General features: G+C 40.8%; 1 protein-coding gene across 3 annotated transcripts; it reads left to right on the forward strand.

The window, feature by feature from the left end:
* Window positions 1–233: 233 nt before the first annotated feature.
* On the forward strand, window positions 234–20,800 carry LOC128264142 (homeobox protein vnd). Of its 3 annotated transcripts, none has more exons than XM_052999505.1 (3): window positions 234–1,245; window positions 15,031–15,719; window positions 18,787–20,795. In XM_052999505.1, the coding sequence occupies exons 1-3, from the start codon at window positions 1,127–1,129 to the stop codon at window positions 19,752–19,754; spliced, it is 1,776 nt and encodes a 591-aa protein (XP_052855465.1). In that variant the 5' UTR covers window positions 234–1,126; the 3' UTR covers window positions 19,755–20,795. The 3 variants fall into 3 exon arrangements, with proteins under 3 accessions (XP_052855465.1, XP_052855464.1, XP_052855466.1); XM_052999504.1 differs by lacking the exon at window positions 234–1,245 and adding an exon at window positions 11,768–12,589 and having other exon boundaries at window positions 18,787–20,800; XM_052999506.1 differs by lacking the exon at window positions 234–1,245 and adding an exon at window positions 14,878–14,957 and having other exon boundaries at window positions 18,787–20,796.
* Window positions 20,801–21,292: the final 492 nt, after the last annotated feature.

The raw sequence follows: 21,292 nt of genomic DNA on the forward strand, positions 1-21,292 counted from the left end.
CTCCTGGCTGGAATATCTCTTCGGGCCAGTTAAATGCATATGTGTGGATACAATATTTGTATAAATACATATATATATATATATATATATATATATATATACATATATATATATGATCAGGGGGCAGCGATAACTGCAGCGCACACCAACGGGGACAGCTTTATCGATATTCTTGTGTACACTTATTGATATTTGTTCAACTCGGCTGCCTTCGCCGCTCTTCTGTGCACTGCGTGCGTTTTGTTTAATACCTATTTGACTTTAATAAGTGATTGTTGTACCGCTTAAAGTGTCCCTCGTTGCGCCACTCCAACCGCGCATTCTCCGATTCTCCGATATTGTGATTCTGATTCTGATTCTGATTCTCCGGTCCTACGGTTCGATTCTCGGATTCTCGACGGATCATCGGGTGTGTGGTGGTTTTCTGGCGGCGATTCCATGTTTCCCGGTTTGTTCCATTGGCAGTACGCCAACGCCAGCTGGCCACTTTCGACGTGGAGTCGCTAAAAAATAAAAAATAAAACATTCGATCGCAGCGATATCGCGGCTGCTAGAACGAGAGAGAGACTGAGTGTTGCCAATCGGAGCAAGCGAGATAGAGGGCCCCAAAACGGACGGACGCTCTCTTTTAACGGACAGATTGTTTTTAGCCGACGACGTTTTTATGGCTTATTGAAATCGGCCAGAGGCAGTCAAAAAGCGCGCGCTACGCCTGCCACAACCTTCCCAATTTGATCCGGCTTCTATATCTCTCGGCTATATATCGGAAAATGTAGCTCTCGATCGAGTGCAGTTGACTAATAATATCCCAATAAATCACGCCTCCAACGTCCAACGCCTAATTGCCGTACACAGTGTACACAGCCAATTAAAAAGTGATCGCGCATTAAAAACCGATTCGAGTGCAAATTGTAATTCGTCGACAAATAGTTAATTAAATAATTCATTAAATGTGAAACCCGCACGTCTACTTAACCACCGCCAACACCCCCGCCCAATTTCAAGCAACATTTTTTGATTTTTTTTGGTTCAGTTTGTGTTACTGTAACACTGTTACACTTTTTCGGCTGCCATTTTCCACGATTTTTCCGACGGTTCAGATTTTCCGCACGCGAGAGCCTTAATTATGAGCAATTATAATCCGAATTGCGGTTACTTCGAGGATTGCAGCTACTACACGAACAACGTGTACCAACAGGATTATTGCATGCAGCCGGATTACGAGTACAACAAGCATGTTTACGAGTAAGTACAGCCCAAAGTCACGGGCCCGAAATCAGAAATCTGGAAATCGGGAAATTGGGAAATCAGCCGTCGGCAAATGGACAAAGTCACTCAATTGTTACAATTAAATTGTTTATAGAAAAAAAGGGGCGGGAACATGTAGATTCACAGGGATCTAAATATAGCTAAGGATGTTATACCAATGCAAACAAATCATGTATTTGTTGGTTCAATTTATAATAGTAATCTAAGAGGTAGACTAAATATATTTCAAGAGATTTTGAAAATATTCCTATTTTCTTGATAAGTTTTCTAAGATGTCAATATAATAAATCTCTTATTTAAAATAAAATAAAATAATAAGATACATAATTAAAACCGATAAAACGCATGCACAGGAAGCAAAAATCAACATTTTTAAAAATCTTGAAAGATCATTATCAAGAAATAAAAGTTTTTTATTAGAAGTGGCTCTCTAAAGACAACATTTAACAAGCATTAAATTTTCTACCCTTCTAAGATCACTCGTCGAACATTCATTCATTGAACCTGTTATCAGTCAATGGATCATTGAGCAAATTTTTTTTTTTTGGGTAGGGAGTGACTTCAAGTACATTGCTGAGGTATGAATCTGTCATTCATAGTTCACAATCTTTCATTCACAATCGTCATGAGATTGCAAAAACAATAGTGTTAAACATAAGTAACATAAAACCCATTGAGTTTATAGCAAACGGGGAAATCCCATATTAAGAAATTGGATGTTATTAAAACTAATTTCATGTAATGGATTTTAATTCATACATAATTTCGTGTTGTGTCCAAGAGCCAAACCATAGAACCATATCTAAATGTTCTTGGCCATTCACACATTGATCATTCAGAGGATTGCAGGTACTTGTACGCACCTGCAAAGAAGTGTCACAACATTTCCTGGAAATCGATGAGGCAATTAAAAACAATTTGATTTAAAATCAGCTAAGAAAACACAAGCCGGGCTAAGAAAACACCGGCCAGAGAAAAAGATAAATATAAATGGGAATGAGAATGAGAAAGGAGCAGGATCAAGGCTCGACGTATTTACATTTAATGGCATAACATAATGAAATTGTATTGGCTACCGAACCGGATCGAAACGAGGTCCGTTTTGGGCTAAGTCCCTGATTTTCGCACACTCCTAAGCCAATGTTACGGCATTGTGAATGACCTACCGAGGATGGGGATGGGGATTCATATTCATCCACCGGCGGACTGACTGACTGATCGGTCGGTCGGTCGGTCGGTCGGTCGGTAAGCCGAGGCAAAAAGGTGTCGGAATAACAGTACTACATGGCATATATAGCATATATGGCATACGGTATACAGTATACAGTATACAGTATACAGTCCAAAAACCAAGACCCGAGTGCAACAATGAGCATTATTTCCACTTTGTCACCTTTCCCGTCGGCGGCGGGGTTTTTGAAAAACCAAAACACATGTTTAGTGAAATCGCCTGGAAAATCACACAAACAGGAGGAAAACGAGGCAAGCGACTGCGACTGCGACTGCAACTGCGACTGCGACAGGCAAAATTTGGGTTTAATTGGGTTTGTCCATAATCGTTGCATCGAACCCTCGGATAATCCGGGATAATGCTGTTTGCCAAATAAAAACCAATTCCATTTATTTGTGCTTTATGTCATGTGTGTGAGGTTCCGGGGCTCGGTTCCCTTAGTTCATTGATGGATCGAAGGATCTTGGGACGCGTATACTGCATATATACAGCCAGTGCTTTGTCCCGATTTCAATCTTGGAATTTCCCTGCGACAGCAGTTGCTATTTGCCCCATATGGCAGGTTATGGCAGGTTGGGTTTTTCTTTAGTTTTGGCAATACCCCTTTCTGGAGTGGGCTAAACTTGAAGGACAACGGAAGGCGGACACGCTACACTTGTCTCCCTGAAATATGAAGTTCGAAAATATAATTTCATTTGAACGCAGTCAGAGTCCCCAACGCAAGTCACTCAAGTTGAACGTACTCCAGAAGAACCCAACCAAAAAAAAAAAAAAACATATATATAAAGCCGGGTTAAAAAAACTACAGAAAAGAGCATAACCATATAAAAAAAATTCGAAAGCTTCAAATGCCTGGGAATGTGTACACATGTCCGCGACGACGACGACGACGACGACCGATGAGCCAGGAAGTAAACAAAGCCCGAACCCACAGAAAAAAATTCAGACAAATCGGAAGGGACATAACCGACTTGCGAATCTCCTGCATCTAATGATTTCCGTGGATTTAACACGAGAGTTCTACTTTACTCAAAATCTATTTAATTTTAATTAAATAAGAAAACACCATTTAAACACACACCATTTATTGTTGGTGGAAGCTTTTTTTTAACTCGCAAATTACTGCAAAGGTCGACTATGCCCAAAGGGATTCCCTCAAATGAGTTCAATTTGCGACCCTCACTTGCGATAATTTGTGTTTGTGTTTTTTCTGCATTTTTTTCGATTTGTGTTCTCAAATATTAATGTCAAGTCCTGGCACACTCACAGGGTTGTCAGATCATAAAATAAAGTTTAATAAATAATTTATTGCTTAAATAGTTCTTTTAAATAAATGTTGAATACTGTATTAAATTGAAGAAATAATATAATTTGATAAGTAATCAAGTAAAAATAATAATAAATAAATATGTAATGAAAAGGGTTTTCTTCAGAGCAAGACATTTCTTCAGCTTCAAGTAAATCTAGAATAACAAAATAAAATATTTATATAGAAATACCATTTATGAAGTGTATAATGTGTAAAAGCTCAATAACATAAAATAAATTTATCTAAAACATTAGTTTATACTTTGTCTGTTTTTAAATGCTCGACCACACTGGTTTGTTGGTTTCCATGTCTTCGTTTAGGAAACTGTCACACGCCAAATAAAAGAAAAGTTTTTCACCTTTTTTGGCTTAAACGGCGCTGTCAAAGCGACGGCCACTTGCCAAGAAAATGCGATGAGGAGGTGGCAGATAAAGTGGGAGTTGGTAAAGTAATAAAAATGGGAGAACGGGTAACAAAGAGTGGCTGTCTCTGCATGTCAGCCCCATTGTCATGAAAAGCTAAGGCAAAAATAAAAAAACCAAAAAAAAAAAAAAAACATACATATAAATATATATGAAATCAAAAAACAACGGCAAGAAATTGATACATTTCACAATTCTGTTGCAGTTGCAGTTTCAGTTTGGCCAGGGGACGCGTGACTTTGTGACATTTAATGCCAGTTTGTCAGCCGATTTTGTCAACGGCATCGCATGTGCTATGTAGGCTATATGCGGATGCGAAAATAACACAATGAAATTTGCATCCGCGACAGCTATAAAAGCCCAGTCCCATTCCCCTTCCCATTCCCATTTGCATTCCGATTTTCAGGAGCCCAAGTCGCCCGAATCCGTTTTGATGGGCCTATAATGAAGCATGTGATTGCCTGAAGTGTCACGGACAAGAGTGCAGGGGCGGAACGCGGGGACTCAAGTTGTTTTTGGCACAGTTCGAAGGCGACACGGGATTGCACAGATACTTAGAAATGCTTATGCCACAATTGTGGATATATTTGATATTATTTTTACATTTCAAATGGTGTTCAATTTGCCTCATTTATATTTAATCGTTTCTCGTTTCATTTTGTTGAGAAATTATCAATAAACATAGAAACTGTTTAAGTCCTTCAGTTATTTTGTGAGCAACAACGTAGAAAAACATATTTTTATTCAATTTAACTTACAATAAGTAAGTCAATGTTTACAAACTTACATATCCCTACAAAATAACATATACTTTTTCAATTTGCATTAATATAAATTGAACAGGTTTTAAAACCCTAATTGATCACTATAATCACATTTTTTTAATTACATTTAAGCATGTTTTTTAAATAAATTGAATTTGACTTAATACAAATTAAGCTACATTTATATACTGCTTGGTCATTCATATAAATAAATTCCATTTAACTTGATACTTCTTTGATTCTAATTTTTAAATCGAACTGATTAATTAGCCGACGGCTGACCAAAGGATTCCTCCTTGCCATCCACTGATTGCAGCTCAAATGGGATAGTAATAGACGGGATCCTACAATGACCACCACAAATGGGCAAGGTGATGTTCGAAAAAATGAAATTAGGGAACAAAACAAAGCCGAACAAAGCGGTGAAATGGCCATTTCGCACGCTGGGCCATTCATGAAAATATGCCATTTGAAGCGGGGAATCGCCTTGGCATTTGGAATAAATTGCGAATGAATCGGCCAGGACGGCAGGACGATTGTTGTCCTGGCTGTCCTGGCTGTCCTGTTGCCCCCCAACTGTGAAGGAAGTAGGAAGTGTGCAGAGGAAGTTGGCCGCACTGAACCCAGTTGACCAACTGACCCGGCAACTCCGACACAGTGGGATGCGCAGCTCAAAAAACGAGTGACTGGAAAGACCAGGACAGGCAGTCGGAAAACCCATTTGTCAAGTAACAGGGCGCTACTCACAGATCCTCACAGCTGCACAAAAGATACAGATACGGATGCGAACACCGATGCAGATGCAGCTACAGATTCAAACTCAATGGCGGTACGCATCCTTGCCTTTCATCCTTTTTTATTAGTCAATGAGCTGGTGAATGATCCAACCTCTACCGTTCTTTTGGATGGACATGGAGGGCCAGAGAAAAAGGAATCAATTTTCCAAGTATTTCAGTTGCATTATTTATTCTTCCAAGGATGAATTAATCAAGGAATACTTATAAACAAATAACAGCAATCAAAATGTTGCTTATGTATACAATTAGAGGTCATTAAATATGTTATAACATATTTGTAATGATATCTAAAGCCTCCTTATAAACATTTAAGTCTTTAACTTTAAAATTTATCTTCAGATATAAGGCTTCAGTTATGATTAAAAATATAAGCCAATGACAAACTGATACCTTCTTGATAACACCCCTTTCAAACGATTTCCTAAATTCAAGTAAAACAGCTGAAGGATACTGAGCTGACTTAAGCCACTGATGGATTGCTCTAACAACCAAAGAAGGCGAGAGAAATCGACTTGGGATTGACTCCTGAATGCAAATCTCCTACTTTCGATCATTAGGGATCACGAGCCACCCCAAAAATTGGAAAACCATACGAAGAAGACCAAACGATCAAGCCGAATGCAAGCCAAACAAACAGATACCCAGCTGTATTTGCGCAGATACAGCAGAGTACATTCGCATCTTGAAGAACCTTTTCTGACTTTTGTCCTGCACGGGCAACGCCTTCTTGTTAGGATCCATCCCCTTACATAACACATTTGGCAACAGAGCAAACAAATTACCCGGAATCAATAGAGCAGAAGCAGAAGATACACGATCACGCCAGCACAACTGACCAGAGGACAAAACCTCTAAAGATCAATTAGATGGCGAGTGGGTTGGGGCAATATTTACACTGAGAGAAGATATGTTCACGAAAAAAAAAAGAAACAAATAAGGATTTTATATTGGAGTTTTTTATTCAAACGGCTTTTCTGAGAGTCAGTTGAAAAATATATTCTCTTGAAAACAAAAAATGTATTTTGATTAAGCAATCGCTGGACTACAAATCCAATTCCTAATTCAATGTGAATCACTCTAGTATCTAATATAAAACTAAATACCTATAACTTTATTTGTTAAACAAATGATTCTATTCTTTTTGCAATTAGGCAAAGCGAATTGCATAAAAATTCTAAAAATATTATATTACTTTTGAAAGCGTTGACCTTCTGCATATCAATATCGGTATTTAAGTTTTAAGAATATTTAAACAGCAATTGGGATCACAAACTTCAAAAACTGCAAGCCAGGATCATTTATGACCAAACATTTTTTTTTAAATAAAATTTGTTTCTCTAAGTGTACATAGGTGAATGATGCATTTCCGCCGGGAAAACTCTATAGATTCTCTTTGGAAAATTCGTTGTTACTTTTTTTTTTGGGTAAATCACTTCCGCGCAACGAATCGGAGACCCGAAATTGTCATGGCCGTCAATTGGGAACACGAGCGGGCCAAAATCAGTGGCAAGGAGGCGAGAACGGGGGAAGGGGGGCTGTAGAGGGTCAAAAGGGAGAGTAAAGGCAGAACCGGAAGGTAAATTAAAATGGATGACAATGGGATGAGCTGAAGGGAAGGGAGAAGTGGAGGGAGAAGGGCTAGGGACGAGGGGCTGCAGCCAAACGAGCATTGAATGAATGACTGAATGAATGAATGAATGGGTGTGAAATAAGTGAGAGTGTTAGTGTGAGCGTGAGTATCTGTGTGAATGGGCTCGAGTGTGCACATGTGTGTGTGTGTGTGTTTGTGTGTGAGAGAGTATGTGGCACGCTGCTTGAGGCTGCTGCAACATGGCCGCCTAATTGTATCCGCATTAAGCAAACACCTTTTGCCAAATATCTCGATTTTTTACGCCTGGCGAGGCGTTTAATTGGGGTTGTTATACTCGAAGGCCCAGCACACACATGAATGTATATATATCCCATATATTCCGGGGATTGTCGCGCGGTTTGCCTGCGATTAACAAGGACGATTTGTGACATCCAAAATACTTTATTGCTTTCGAATGCGAGTGGAATGCCTGTGTGGCTGTTTGGCTGTGTTGTTGTGCATCCATCGGATGCGGATGGGCGATTGTCACACTTCAAATCGCATTGCCATCGGCCAGCTGCCTTCGGTTGTGATCCTGATTCCGATCCTGCGAAGAGTCCTCGATGGCGACACGAGGGCCATTCGATTGATCAATAGTGATAATTTTTTGAGGTGGAGAAAAACACTCACAAGGGGAGTTTTTTAATTTAAAAGTTTGTAACTTCTGTGCCTACACAATAATTCGCCATTTTCATAATAATCATAACCATAAGACAAAACATTTATAACGTATATTTGCTAATACTTTTGAATAAAAGGCTAAAAGAAATTTCCCATTAAGTGCATTCTTTTAAAAACCCATGACTAGGTATTATTACTCTTAGCCCAGGATATCAAATAAATCAGACTTAGCCAAAACTGAAATTATTTTATTTCAAAATTGTCTGTCTTAAAAATTGCAATCTTTTACTGCTAAATGATTGTGTTTTCCAAAGCTAAATATTTTCAAAAATGTTTGAAACCTTTGATGCAACTATTTTTGCCTTTCAAAAAAAGGCATACAAATTTTAAACATTATATAAACATAAATATTCAGCAGTGAATATTGCTAAACAAATTTATTGATTTAAGCAAATTGCATTTTGTTTAGACAAACAATTCGGCTATTCATTTCTAGTCCGATAATTGCGTTATGTGCATTTCTTTATAAAATTTCAGTTTTAAACTTCACCAAAAAAATCTTTTACTTGAATTGAAAAATGTCAGTGTCAAATCATTTAGGAGTCATCCAAAAGTAACCCTTTTTACCTTTTTAATAAGCCCAAACACCGTTTATTTATGTTTCGTTTTCAATAACCCTTTTGGTCCCCGTTGATTCTTGCCCATTGCTATGCAAATAGATTGAAAACTAATTCTGTGAAATAAAAATAAAATAAAAGAAATGCCAAAATCCCTGAAAGCCGAGGCAAAAGGACGACAAGGACGAGAGCTGCAATTGAAGTTGTCTCTACTTAGAGCGCAAATAGAAATAAACACAAGCAAAGTAGTTTGAAGTGCGGGAAAAAACACAGCAGAGGCAAAAATAAATAAATACACAAATAAAAGAGCGCGAGGACAATAAAAACAAACGAGTTTTTGTGCGAGAATCGAATTGAATTCGTGTGTAATTTGAATGCTAGCGCTCTACACAGATACAGTATCCTGTATCCATGAGATACTTAAACTTCCTGCGGAAGCTAAACTATAACAACAACAGCGACGCAGGCAGAGGTTTTACTTTGTTATTAAATGCAACATCATCATTAAGCCCCATAACAATGGCCAACACACACACACATACACACACACACATACACATACACATATATATATATACATATATATATACGGGAAAAATGGGCGTGCGCACTGTAGGGAAATTTCCCAGCAAAAGTCCTTCGGCGTTGCGAGAATTTCCCAAACATGCGCATCAACGTACTACGTGCATATAGCTCTACTGCTCGCACACTATTCCGATTGGTCGGGCAGCCATGACGCGCCCACCGAGCAGCGGTGACGTCAGCGGCGACAGAGGCTATTACAAGTAAAAAAAAAAATTCTACCCCTTCCCATTACCCATTGCCCATCTACCATCTCCATTCTCGTACAGGGATTGATGGTGTGAACGTCATGAGCGACAATGGAGTGCCCACTTTCACGCAGGGTGTAGTGGGTGTAGTGGGTGTAGCGAGCAGCAGGAGTACCAGCTCCAGAAAGGACCCTCCATTATACATTATATACCCCCCCGATTTATATAGATGGCAGCCCCACACGCCATATAAGATTTTCCCTTTTTTTTTCAATTGCCCTGGATAGTCCCCCCCTAACCCGCATCCCTATGTTAGCTTAATGTTCGTGTTGATTATGTATTTTCCTATATTTTATTTTGGCTCCCTAGCTCGCTCTTTCTTCAGTGCCCGGGGTGTGTCCTTAGAGGGTTCGGGCGCCATGTATTGGCATGTGAAGGATCTGAGCTAATCATGGGTTAGCTTATGAAATCGAAATTCAAATTGCACGAACAGCAAAGAAATCCTTGTATATAAGGGCTCTTCTTTAGCGTCCAAGTGCTCTATAACAGTTTCGTTACACGCAAGAAATTAGATTCCCAAATAGTGAACCATAAAATAAACAGACATGGTTAGGGAATATAGAACTTTAACAGTAACAAAGTTTTTACAACAGAATTACTACGTATGATAAGGTACTTAAAGTGTGCCTTTTTGTTTTAGCAATTTTAATGTTTATAATGTACTTATTTACTTCGCCTAGTTTTCCCAACCACTAATTGCTATTTATGCTTAAAGTGCTTCTAATATTAAGTTATTTTATTGTTTCATCAATAAATAATGAATATCGAAAATTAAACAAAAAGGAATTCTTTTTTTCTATTATCTTATCCTTAATAACTTCTTTGTAATTTTAATTTCATTAATAAATGGAAGTATTTAAACGGAATTATTATTTTTCTATTACTTTAAGCTTAATATTTTGTTTGTATATTTAATTCCTATATTTAAGTGTAAATCAATTTCTTCATTCTTTTATCAGCCGTTTGTATTAGTTTGAGAACTTGTGAAGTAATTTTTCTTCTGGTTTATAGATTTAAAAAATAAAAAACATTGTGCTTGCACAAAAATCAGTTTCTTTTTAAAATGTTTGGAATTTTTACACCAACGGTTCAGATAAATGTTTTCAAAATATTTGAAGAACATAACTTTACTTCGAAATTAGATTTAAGTTAAATCTCAGTAAAATCTTTAAGGTTTAAGTGATCCCCAAGACATTTGCCATTTGGTATTCCATATCGATACAATATCTCTTACTGCCATGGATGAATTGGCCACGAAGTTAATCCCAGTAAATCTTCCTTATCGCCTATGCCACTTAATGGGATAATGGGCGATATCTCAATCTGATGATATTTGATGATACATGTCCTTGGTGGCACCGTCGTCGCAAGTCAGTTGTAGAGCGATGATAATGATAAATACAATATAATGACGCGGCGAGATTGTTGACAACATCAAGTGCAGCAGAGCGGGATGGGAGATACTGGTTGACCCGAGTCCACATTCCGCAATCCAGAATCCCAATCCGAATCGGACTGGTGATGGTGATGGTGATAGTGATGATGGTGCCCCGGGGATGGGTATATCGTATATACCTAAGGAGGTTCTCGAGGCGCTACAATGGCCCTCACACTAATACAAATGCACAGACTGTAGCACACACACACACACACACACACACACACAGTCTCACTCAAGTGGCACTCTTGAGAGCGGACGAGAGAGCAACAGGAGAGAGTTAGAGCGGGACGGCATGTCTTCACAAGGACTCGGATTGTCCGTCCCGCTCTGGCGGCGAATGGTGGTTGTTTTCCTTTGGTGGTTGAATGGGCCACTCACATTGTAGCCGTATCCTTGTTGAAAAGGACATGAGAAGCCACTTAGCGCGCCCAACAAAGCCGAGAGTCTCTCCACACTCAATGTGTGCGTGTATATCCGTGTATCTGTATCTGTGTATCCGTGTATCTGTGTGGGCTATGTACCCAATGGCAGAGGGATGCAGATATGCAGCACCAGCAAAAGCACCGCATACATAGAGATACAGATACAATGCCCAAAGACACCCCGAACGGACGACGGCCTGGTACTTTTCTGCCGTTGGCTGTTGGACGACTTGGACTCGTGTCGAGTTCTTGATGCCTCGTTAGTTGTTGATGACACTTCAGTTTGGAATGTTTAGAGTGCGCTGCTCCGCGGATCCTTACAACTGAAAATCAACAAAAAATTAACAAAAATCGACCGAATCGAGTATCGCGACCCTTGAACTACCGAACTTTTCTGTTGCTAAACTAAATCTAAACAAAACTGAAACGAACTATGCCAGCAATTTGAGTTAAGGATATCCACAAGTTAGAACAAGAGTGCGCTTAAGTGCTAGTGCTACGTATTTTTTTTTTTTGCCGTGCTCCGTTAACCAAAAAAGGCTCCAAAGTGGCGGAGAAACGCAAAAGTCCGCCCACGCCGCCGCCCGCGTCTCAGCGTCGCAAATCGAACAGTGGCTCCCCCATCTCGCCTAGCGACATGACCACCTCCACGTCCCTGGAGCGGACGCCCTCGAAGCGGGAACGGGAGCGTGATCGCGAGCGGGACAACAGCAGCGGTCTGGGCAGCGCCGGCAGCTTGCCCGCCTCGCCGCAAAGTGCGATCACCGTCAGTCCCTCCTCCCCAGCCACGCCCAAGCGTCCGCTGCGCACCTCTACGCCCTCGTTGGAGCGGGAAAAGGAGCGGGAAAGGGAGCGAGAGCGGGAACTGGACAGGGAACGGCAACGGGAGCAGGAGCGGGAACGGGAACGGGAGCGAGATCGTGAGGAACGGGAGAGAGATCGCGAGCGGTCCGCCAAGGTGTTCAGCACCGCCAGCACCACCGTGCCGACGAACACCAGTTCGTCCAGTTCCGGATTGGCGCCGGAGCAGCTACGCATTCCGACGGGAGCGGCGGCCTTCAGCGGATTCCCCGGACTCCATAGCATGAGCAGCCTGATGGTGCCATCATCGGCGGCAGTGGCCGCCGCCGCAGCCGCTCCCTTCCTGCCCTGGTCGCCCATCCTGTTGCCGCCGTGGAGCCATGCCCTCCTGCCAGCCGCCTTCTATCCGGCGGCCCTGCGAAACGCTCTGCCCGGGTAAGCACAGGGTTTCGGATTGGGGAGATAATGGACATAAGGCAGTGATAATGGATGGGGAGATAAATATTACTCAATGGGGGATATCTTCTTTAATCAGCTATCCAGCAAGATAGCTTATTGAATCTCCTTTTTAACTCAATCAGTCCTTCTTTAGTCTGTCATATTTTCTCTATCCAACTATCCTCTTATACACCTAATTAAGCTTTTAAGCTTACTTAACTTAACCCGGCCACCTTTAGTTCGGCATAATAACTTTAACAAAATGATATTACTCTATTTCGAAAATAAATCTATATAGCTCAATCAATATATATCATTTTTGGTATATTCAAATGAATATTACCAATTTTTATAAAAAGCTTATAAAAGTTTATAATAAGATCTAAAAGATCTTTAAATATGATAAAGCTTTTGTATTAATTACAGTTCTTAATTTTTTTAAAGATTTTTGAAATACTTCATTACAAACTTTTGGTGAATTGAGCCTTTCAAAAAGCTTGGCCATTTTGATGCCACAAATTTCTAACAAATGTTACAGTTTCAGATATACTCAATACGATATTTGTATTTTAAATGGATAGAATTAAAGTAACATACGAATAATCATGATCTAGATAATATAATAGACTTGATGAAACTAGTGATCGAAATCTTTTGGCAACTAGCAAAGTCCATCTAAACACATAGTCATCACAGCATCCGAATGAACAAAAAATGTTTCCATCAAATGTGTGATAGAAGAAAGCTTCACCCAGTGATAAGAAACGTAGATAAAAATTCGGCGGGAAACCTTTGAGTGCAATCCTAAGCTGCAAGCGGCCCTCGCCTAAGCTTCGACTCAAGATCACACCCCTGCGAGCCCCTGCCTTCGCATCAGTTTTTAGTTCTTCTTAGATCGCAGATCACGGCCAGCTAATGGACTTTGCCGGCTAATCCTGGCAGCTCCTCGGAGGCCACTTGCGAGAAATTAACCAAGTCTCGCTGGGCATGCAGTTGCAGGATAAGGATACCATGATACAAGATACAAGATACTATACATAGGACGTAATTCCCCCGTCTCTGTGATCTGGCAAGTACTCAAGGTCCTGGGGAAATTCTGACCGTGTTGTTCGGGCCTGGCTTAGAAATTCCCGTAGGTGAGTGGCAGGGAAACCCCAATCGGTGGTAACATGTGTGCGGCAGACTCGGGATTCAGCGGACTCAGATGCCTTCAGAGATCCTGGCGTCACACTGTCTGGCAATGGGAATTCCGCACAGGACGACGGGGAATGCCCGTGTAGCGTGGGAAATTCGCGAGTCGGGCTGTTTGGGAAAACTCGAGTTGGGAAAACCGGAAGCAGACGAACTTGCGCCAACATGTGGCACGACCTGTTTCGACCTGGTCTCGTCTTCTCTTGTCCCATCCCATCTGACCTGACCTAAACTGAACTGAGCTGAACTGACCCGAACAGGTAGTTAGCCGCCCGATCAATCCCGTGCGGATATGCGTTTAATTGTTGATGGTATTAGGAAAATCAAAACTCGGGTTCTGCCCTGGACTAGGTGTCAATAATCCAGCGATTTGCGTACACTTAATCGAAGTTAATTCCGGGGGAAAGGTGCGAGTTCGGTTCTAAGGGATATAGACGACAGATATATGTGCAAGATGCGCTCGATTCGATGATGGGCAAGTGCGAAAATCTGTGAAAGTCAGAGCGCGGCAGGTAGTAAAGGTGGTTTTTCATGCACTCTGCACTCTGCACTCTTCACTGCACATCCTTGCCAAAGGACCTTCATTTGTTACACCTTCCGGCCATTCATAGGATCGACACCGGATGTCGCTGCAATGAGCATGAAATGTTAAACAGGATGACAATCTTCTGAAGCCTTTTTCAAGTCTTACCAATATTCAATGAGTCATTAATCACACGATTCTGTGGCCATTTGTCGGGGGCAATTAATAAACCATTCAAAAATGGAAGTACAAATTCTTGCCATATATCTTTAGAATTTTAAGAAGTGTGCAATTTTTTGGAATACATTTTTTTATATTTTGTTTTCCAAATCTATGATCAAAAATAAGGTATCCCGTGTTAAAGTATTTTTTTTTTAGATATAAAAAAAGAAAACAAAGTGTCTCTATTTTAAAGTACTGTAAAAAAAAGTAAGATAATTTAACCATATATTTTCAGATATTTTCATGCAACGCAAACTTTAAAAATACAAAATAAACCTTAAAAAACCGTTAAATTACGAAAGATTCAAGTAGGCATTACTGTTATACTGTCAGTTTATTTGAGTTGGAGTTGAAATAAGTTTTCTATAATTTACCAAAGGCATTTCAAATGAAGGAGTTTCTAGAAGCACTGGGGCTAAAAGCGAAATGGTTTACAATTCTAAATTATTGAATTTCAATGTTGTTCAACTTGTTAACTTTGAATTTGTTTCTTCTCTTATAGCTTGTTTGATGCGAAGGTGCCATCGTCGCAGCGTTCTGGCTTCCACATATCGGACATCCTGAATCTGGAGGGATCTGAGCTGAAGAATGCCGCTGCTGCCGCCGCCGCTGCCGTCCAACATGGTAGTGATTTGAGTCACCACTCGGCCAGCGAGTCCACCAATGGACATGGCGGTCAGGGACCGCATGCCACGCCCTCGGCACTCTCGCCCACGCCCGCCGGCGGTTCGGTGGACGAGCACCACAATGGCAGCGGGACGGGATCGGGATCGGGGTCGGGATCGGGAGCGGATCACCACAGCACCACCGAGCACCAGCCGCCGAGTCACCCACAACAGCACCCGCATTCGCACCACCACCAGCAGCAGCATCAGCAGCAGCAGCACCATCACCACCTCCACCAGCAGAATGCGCACCACCAGCAGGCGGTGGCTCCACTGGCACCACTAGCGCACCACCAGAGTGGCGATGCCCAGAGCCACGCCCACGCCAACGCAGCCGCCGCCCACCTGCTGGCCAGCCACAATGCAGCAGCGGCTGCAGCGGTGGCCGCCGGCCAATACCTGCCCAATCTGCCCAAGAACTTCCCGGGAAGCTTTGGCGACGAGATGTCCTCGTACCACCACATGGCCCAGACCATGCTCCAGCACTCGGGCAGGAGTGCGTGGATCAAGGAGAACGAGCTATACGGTGAGTTTATATATATATTTATATTTATATATAGGGTACACGTACAAATATATATAGGATATATAAGATTTTAATTGATGATGATACATATCTTAGGGCATAGCAGAGTTCAAAGCTCCTAAATTAAAAAAATAATATTCCTAATCCAAGAATGCTTTCAGTGGAAAAGAACATTATACCTTATATTTATTTTGTATAAGAAAGATTAGAAAATTGATATACATGATGATATAAATGATGAGGCATAGCTAAAAAAAATCGATCTTGAATAAATTGTAAAGATAAATATTTAAAAATATTTATTTCAACTTGCTTAGAAATCTGCTTTTCAAGTTTTCAAAAATCCAGCTAATCCAAAGACATGGTTAACAAGTCCAAACTGAAAAAATCGTTTTGATCTGCGGCTGTCCTGATGACATATTCCATTTCCGATGTTGGAGTAAATCTCCGAAGTAAATTCATTAGTAGGATTTTCGTGTTTTAGTGCTACTTTAAACTGAATTTAACCCGTGTGTAACCGACTGATAATGTTGATCCGTAATTGCCCTATCCCAGTTTAATATTTGAGACATATAAACCCCAAACCATAAGTAAGACTGAATTTCCGAAATAAACTGGCCAAGGATCCCTTTTGAAGGATTTCCGAGTTTCCCCGCTGCCAACGACTGCATTTAACCCCCGATTAACTGGCCGACTAATAATATTGTTTCGTAATTGCCCACTCACTCCGTGAACGAGTTCGATGAGGCAGTCGAGCGATGAGGCAGCTGTGTTTGCATACCCCGCGGATTCGGCAGGATTCAGGTGCTCCCAGAGGGAGTGACGAGCCAAGTCTGATCCTGCCGTTTTTTTTTTTTTTTTTGTTTCTTTTCCTTTTTTTATTTTTTCACTTTTCACTCACTCACCGCGTCGACAGTTAACTGCGGATCAAAATAGGTCTATATAACTTCGATTCGATTCAAAGGGAGGTGGGGTTCGTGGGCTTCCCCTTTAATCTTGACTAATAGTTTGTATGCGCTTCACACTTGAGGATTAGCCCTGTTGTTGTTGTTGTCCTTCGTGTCCTTCGGCCAGGACAGTCAATCGCCGGCCCCGTTCGATCGCTCCTTGTTGTTGCGGCCCAAACATTTTTCGTCCTGGAAATTTATGGCACGCACTTCCGCCTCGTCCCTCTACCCATTCCTTTTTTATTATTCTTTTTTTTTTTTTGTTTAGCTACAAATTATAATTGCTGCCCGCTTGCCGTTTTTTTTTTTTGTTGCTTGTCTGCTCTTTTTTTTTTTGGGAATTTTCACAGCTGTGAAGGAGTCGTTTTGATTATATTAAGTTATTAATTTGTTGAGTTGTCATGGTGAGCGGATGAGTTTTTTTTTTATTTTGTTCGTTGTGTGGCAGGGCAACTACAATCAAGTCGGCGATTTGAGGAGGGGCCTAATGGATGAACATTAGCAGCTCCTAAGAGCCTTGGAATTTTTTGTTAAGTCAATGGGACACTGAGGGAAATTCACCAAAAAATAATAACAACTACCTTGTTAAATAGACAGTTTTTGATGTATTACACATCAAACCTTTTCGTTGTCATTTGGAATAAATGTTTTGCAAAATTGTTTAAAAAAAATGCATCAATAATAATTTCATTTTTTATTATTAACCCTTTTATTTGCCATTTTGAACAATTCTATATATTCTATTACATTAAATGTCCCGAATAGCCTCATAATTTATTATTTATTATTATTTTAAATAACATTTTCTCATAAATACTTCCAAATTCATCTTTGGAGCCTTTTGCGGTTGCCATGATCCCGCCCTAGAGTATCACAAATTGCCACGCCCTGCAATAAATCACTATCTGCTGTAAAACCTATGGAACTCTATCAAAAGTGGGCGAACCGGAAGAGCCCCGACTGCCATTGATGTGTTTGAGGTTTGGCTTTTGTGTCGTCATTTCGTTAGCATCCTGGTTCCTGGTTTTTAGTACAGGCCCGAAGGTCAGCAGTCAGCAGTCAGTAGTAAGTCGGCGGGAGATCGAAGCGATCTGTCCATGTTCCTGGTTCCTGGTTCCAGGTTCCAGGTAGACGACTAGGGAATACCTCCCTATATAATATAGCATCGTATGCATGCGATCTCTGTTTGTCTCCGCCTAATTGACGTTATTAGGGTGAAAGGCATTCCTAGGGGAAGGGCATAACTAGGGGCAGGGGTTGATTTGACACCATAGCCACCATATAGAGTGCATACATCTGGCATTTGGCATTTGGCATTCGGATCGTATCGACCACAGCCTCATGTCGCGCCTAATCCAATTGCCATAGTTGCTGTCCTGACTTTCCCCTTTTTGTGGCATTCTGCTCGATCATTTCGATGTGTCGGAGGGGTGTGTCGGTGCATTAATTTACGGCCAAAAGGTATTTCAATTGCTGACAAATTCCCACCCAGCCTTTGTCTTCGTTGGCTCTTTTTTCTTTTTTTCTTATTATTTTTTTTTTTTTGAGCCATCCATAGTTGGAAACCCAAACAAATGGTTGGCATTTTGGGCGCCTAAGTGAACAGAAATTATGTTTGCTATTTTATGGAATTTTTCTAAACGATTTATTGTTCGCTTAAAAGGGTATTAGGCTGAGGATTTATTTTCTCGATTTTATTGATATTTTTATTATGGACAGAATTTTAATCATATTGTTCTTTTGTTCATGAATCTTTTGTATATGTACATAGTTAATACAAGTTGCAAAAAAAGTGGAACAAATTAATTGTAGGTACGCAGAAGGGTATTAAAAATTTATTTAATTGGTATTTTATTATGAGCAGTTATTAAAATATATTTATGTTTCATTTTTGCAAAAATATCTTTTGTATATATAGAAGGAAATCTTAGTACAACCAAAAATAAATTATTAATTAAAATAATTATACCCAAATATAAATGTACATGTACATGTTTTTTGCCTAATAATATTTACAAAAAAAAATGTTCTATCAACCTAAGCCGTAGCTCAGCTTTACTTAAGGATCAAGTACATAGGCAATCTCACTAACGCAAAGCCCTATTGTTATCCAATTTTAGGAACCCAGCAGCCAGCCAGTCCGGATAGCACTTCCCCAGTTACCTCGGAGGTGTCGTACACCTACATTGGTTCCAATTGCCAGACATCGCCAGCACTTTCTGGGGACTACAAGAGCTATAGCCGATCGGCGGATAGCGATGCCCTGTCCGTGGGCGATGCCCTGCATACCCTGCATGGAGGAGCAGCGGCTCCGGGCGCCGGTGGTGGTCCATCGGCGGCACATGCTCTTCACAATAACAACAACAACACGACGAACAACAATAACAACAACAACAGCCTGAAACACGACGGGATGAATGGTGCAAGTAGTGGCCACGATGATAGCCTAAACGAGGACGGCATCGAGGAGGATATCGATGATGTGGACGATGCCGATGGCAGTGGCGGTGGCGGAGGCAATGGCGCCGACGGTCTGCCCAACAAGAAGCGAAAGCGAAGGGTTCTCTTTACCAAAGCTCAAACCTATGAACTGGAGCGACGATTCCGGCAACAAAGGTACTTGAGTGCCCCGGAACGCGAACATCTGGCCAGCCTAATCCGACTGACGCCGACGCAGGTTAAGATCTGGTTCCAGAATCATCGCTACAAGACGAAGCGGGCGCAGAACGAGAAGGGCTACGAGGGACATCCGGGATTGCTGCACGGTCATGCCACCCATCCGCATCATCCAAGTGCATTGCCATCACCGCGACGCGTGGCAGTACCGGTGCTGGTGAGGAACGGGAAGCCCTGCCTGGGCGATGGCTCCAAATTGGGTGCCGACTGTGTGTCCGTCTCCTCAGCCACTGCCACGGCCATGCAAAATGTCGCCGCCGCGCACCATTTGGTGGCCCTTAACGGTGCGGCCGCCTATCAACATGCCGCTGCCGCAGCCGCCGGCCTTCACGCCCACGCCCATGTCCACGCCCATGCCCATGCCCACGCCCATCCGCATGCCCACGCCCAGCGGGCGGCCTGGTGGCCCTAATATTGCTAGGATCTGATCTGATCTGATCTGATCTGATCTGATCTGATCTGATCTTCACGGGCCTGGAGCCACTCGAATAGGTGGATAGACGAACCCTTGGTGCAATACAACAGAGGCCAGGCCCCCCAAAAGATCCCCGAAGAAGCCAAAAAAATAAAAAAAAAAAAACGTGGAAACAATTTAAATAAAATGATACATAAGTAAACCACAATTAGTTCGTAGTCTCACAGATTCCTTCTTGAGTCAGTCCTGTACATAAGTTAGGCCCAAAATATAAATATACACTAAAACTAAAAAAAGCCCCAAGACCTGAGCTCAAGAGCTAATAGGTACACTTAGTCAGGGGTCACCTCTATATAAACATAAAACCCATTCCTGAATATAACACAAATGCCCTTGATAAGTGAGACTAGAATAATTGAACTTCCTAACATTGAACTAAATTAACATTATATTAGTCTCTCCTGTCAGGGGCATAAAATCCAACATTTTTACTGCACTAAAGTTGATAATACTTATAAAATCTAGCAGTAGACAACATTTTTTTTTTATTTTTTTTCTAGAACTTAGTAAAAAAAAAAAACCAATGGAAAATTTTGTAAATATTTAAAAAAATAAGAAAGTAAGTTAATCCCAAACGAAAAACTTATTAATGCAATGCAACTAAATCTGTACTATAGATATATTATATTAAAATCAAACGTAATTAGTGTTCAAATTTTTTAGACAGAATTTAATGACCATTTTTTTTTTTGTATCAATACATATATATATATATATATAATATAGACACTTAGTCCTAACCGATATTTTTTTTCGTGTGTGTGCGTGTATAGCGAGAAAAGAAAACTCTTTGAATTTATAGCAAGTAATGAGTTCATAAATGTTAACAAAAGACAAGGACGACAGGACGCAGACAGAGACAGAGACAGAGACAAGGACAGCAAATGTATTCAAGACAGAAAGCAAAGCGAAACAACACTAAAAACTGCAAAATACATTTTAGAGATTTAATAAAAACCATTTACAAAAATTCAAATTAAAACGTTTTATTATTACTTTTGGTTAAGAGTGTGGGATCTAAAATAAAGATTCAATAAAACAAAATTTATTGGATTATTAAAAATTACATTCTGGCTAAACTTATAATTCAAGAGATAAAAAATTTTGAATATGGATGGTGAAATTTGTTATTGGCAAAAGAGTTATTGCCCTATGCACTTTATGAGATCGTAAATGGCACCCTCCGCGCATTTGTTGTGGGTTTCGAATTTGACGTATCGCTGGGGCGTATAAACATGTTGGACAAACCATAAATTTTGGTCTTGATTATGGTTGTTAGCTACCGTTTTGCGATTGGCATCGTAATCCGTCCAGTTCGCTTGATTACGGCACCAAAACAACATTCATTTGGATCGCAATATGAGGGTTTTTGGGGATCGGGGTATATAGGCTATAAAGTCAGAGGGTCCGTTTCGATAAGGGGCAACCAGACCCGGATAGAACTAAGGGTAATTATCGGACCTTTGCTAGCCGAG

The sequence above is a fragment of the Drosophila gunungcola genome, unplaced genomic scaffold, assembly GCF_025200985.1.
Source record: "Drosophila gunungcola strain Sukarami unplaced genomic scaffold, Dgunungcola_SK_2 000057F, whole genome shotgun sequence".
Lineage (NCBI taxonomy): Eukaryota > Metazoa > Arthropoda > Insecta > Diptera > Drosophilidae > Drosophila > Drosophila gunungcola.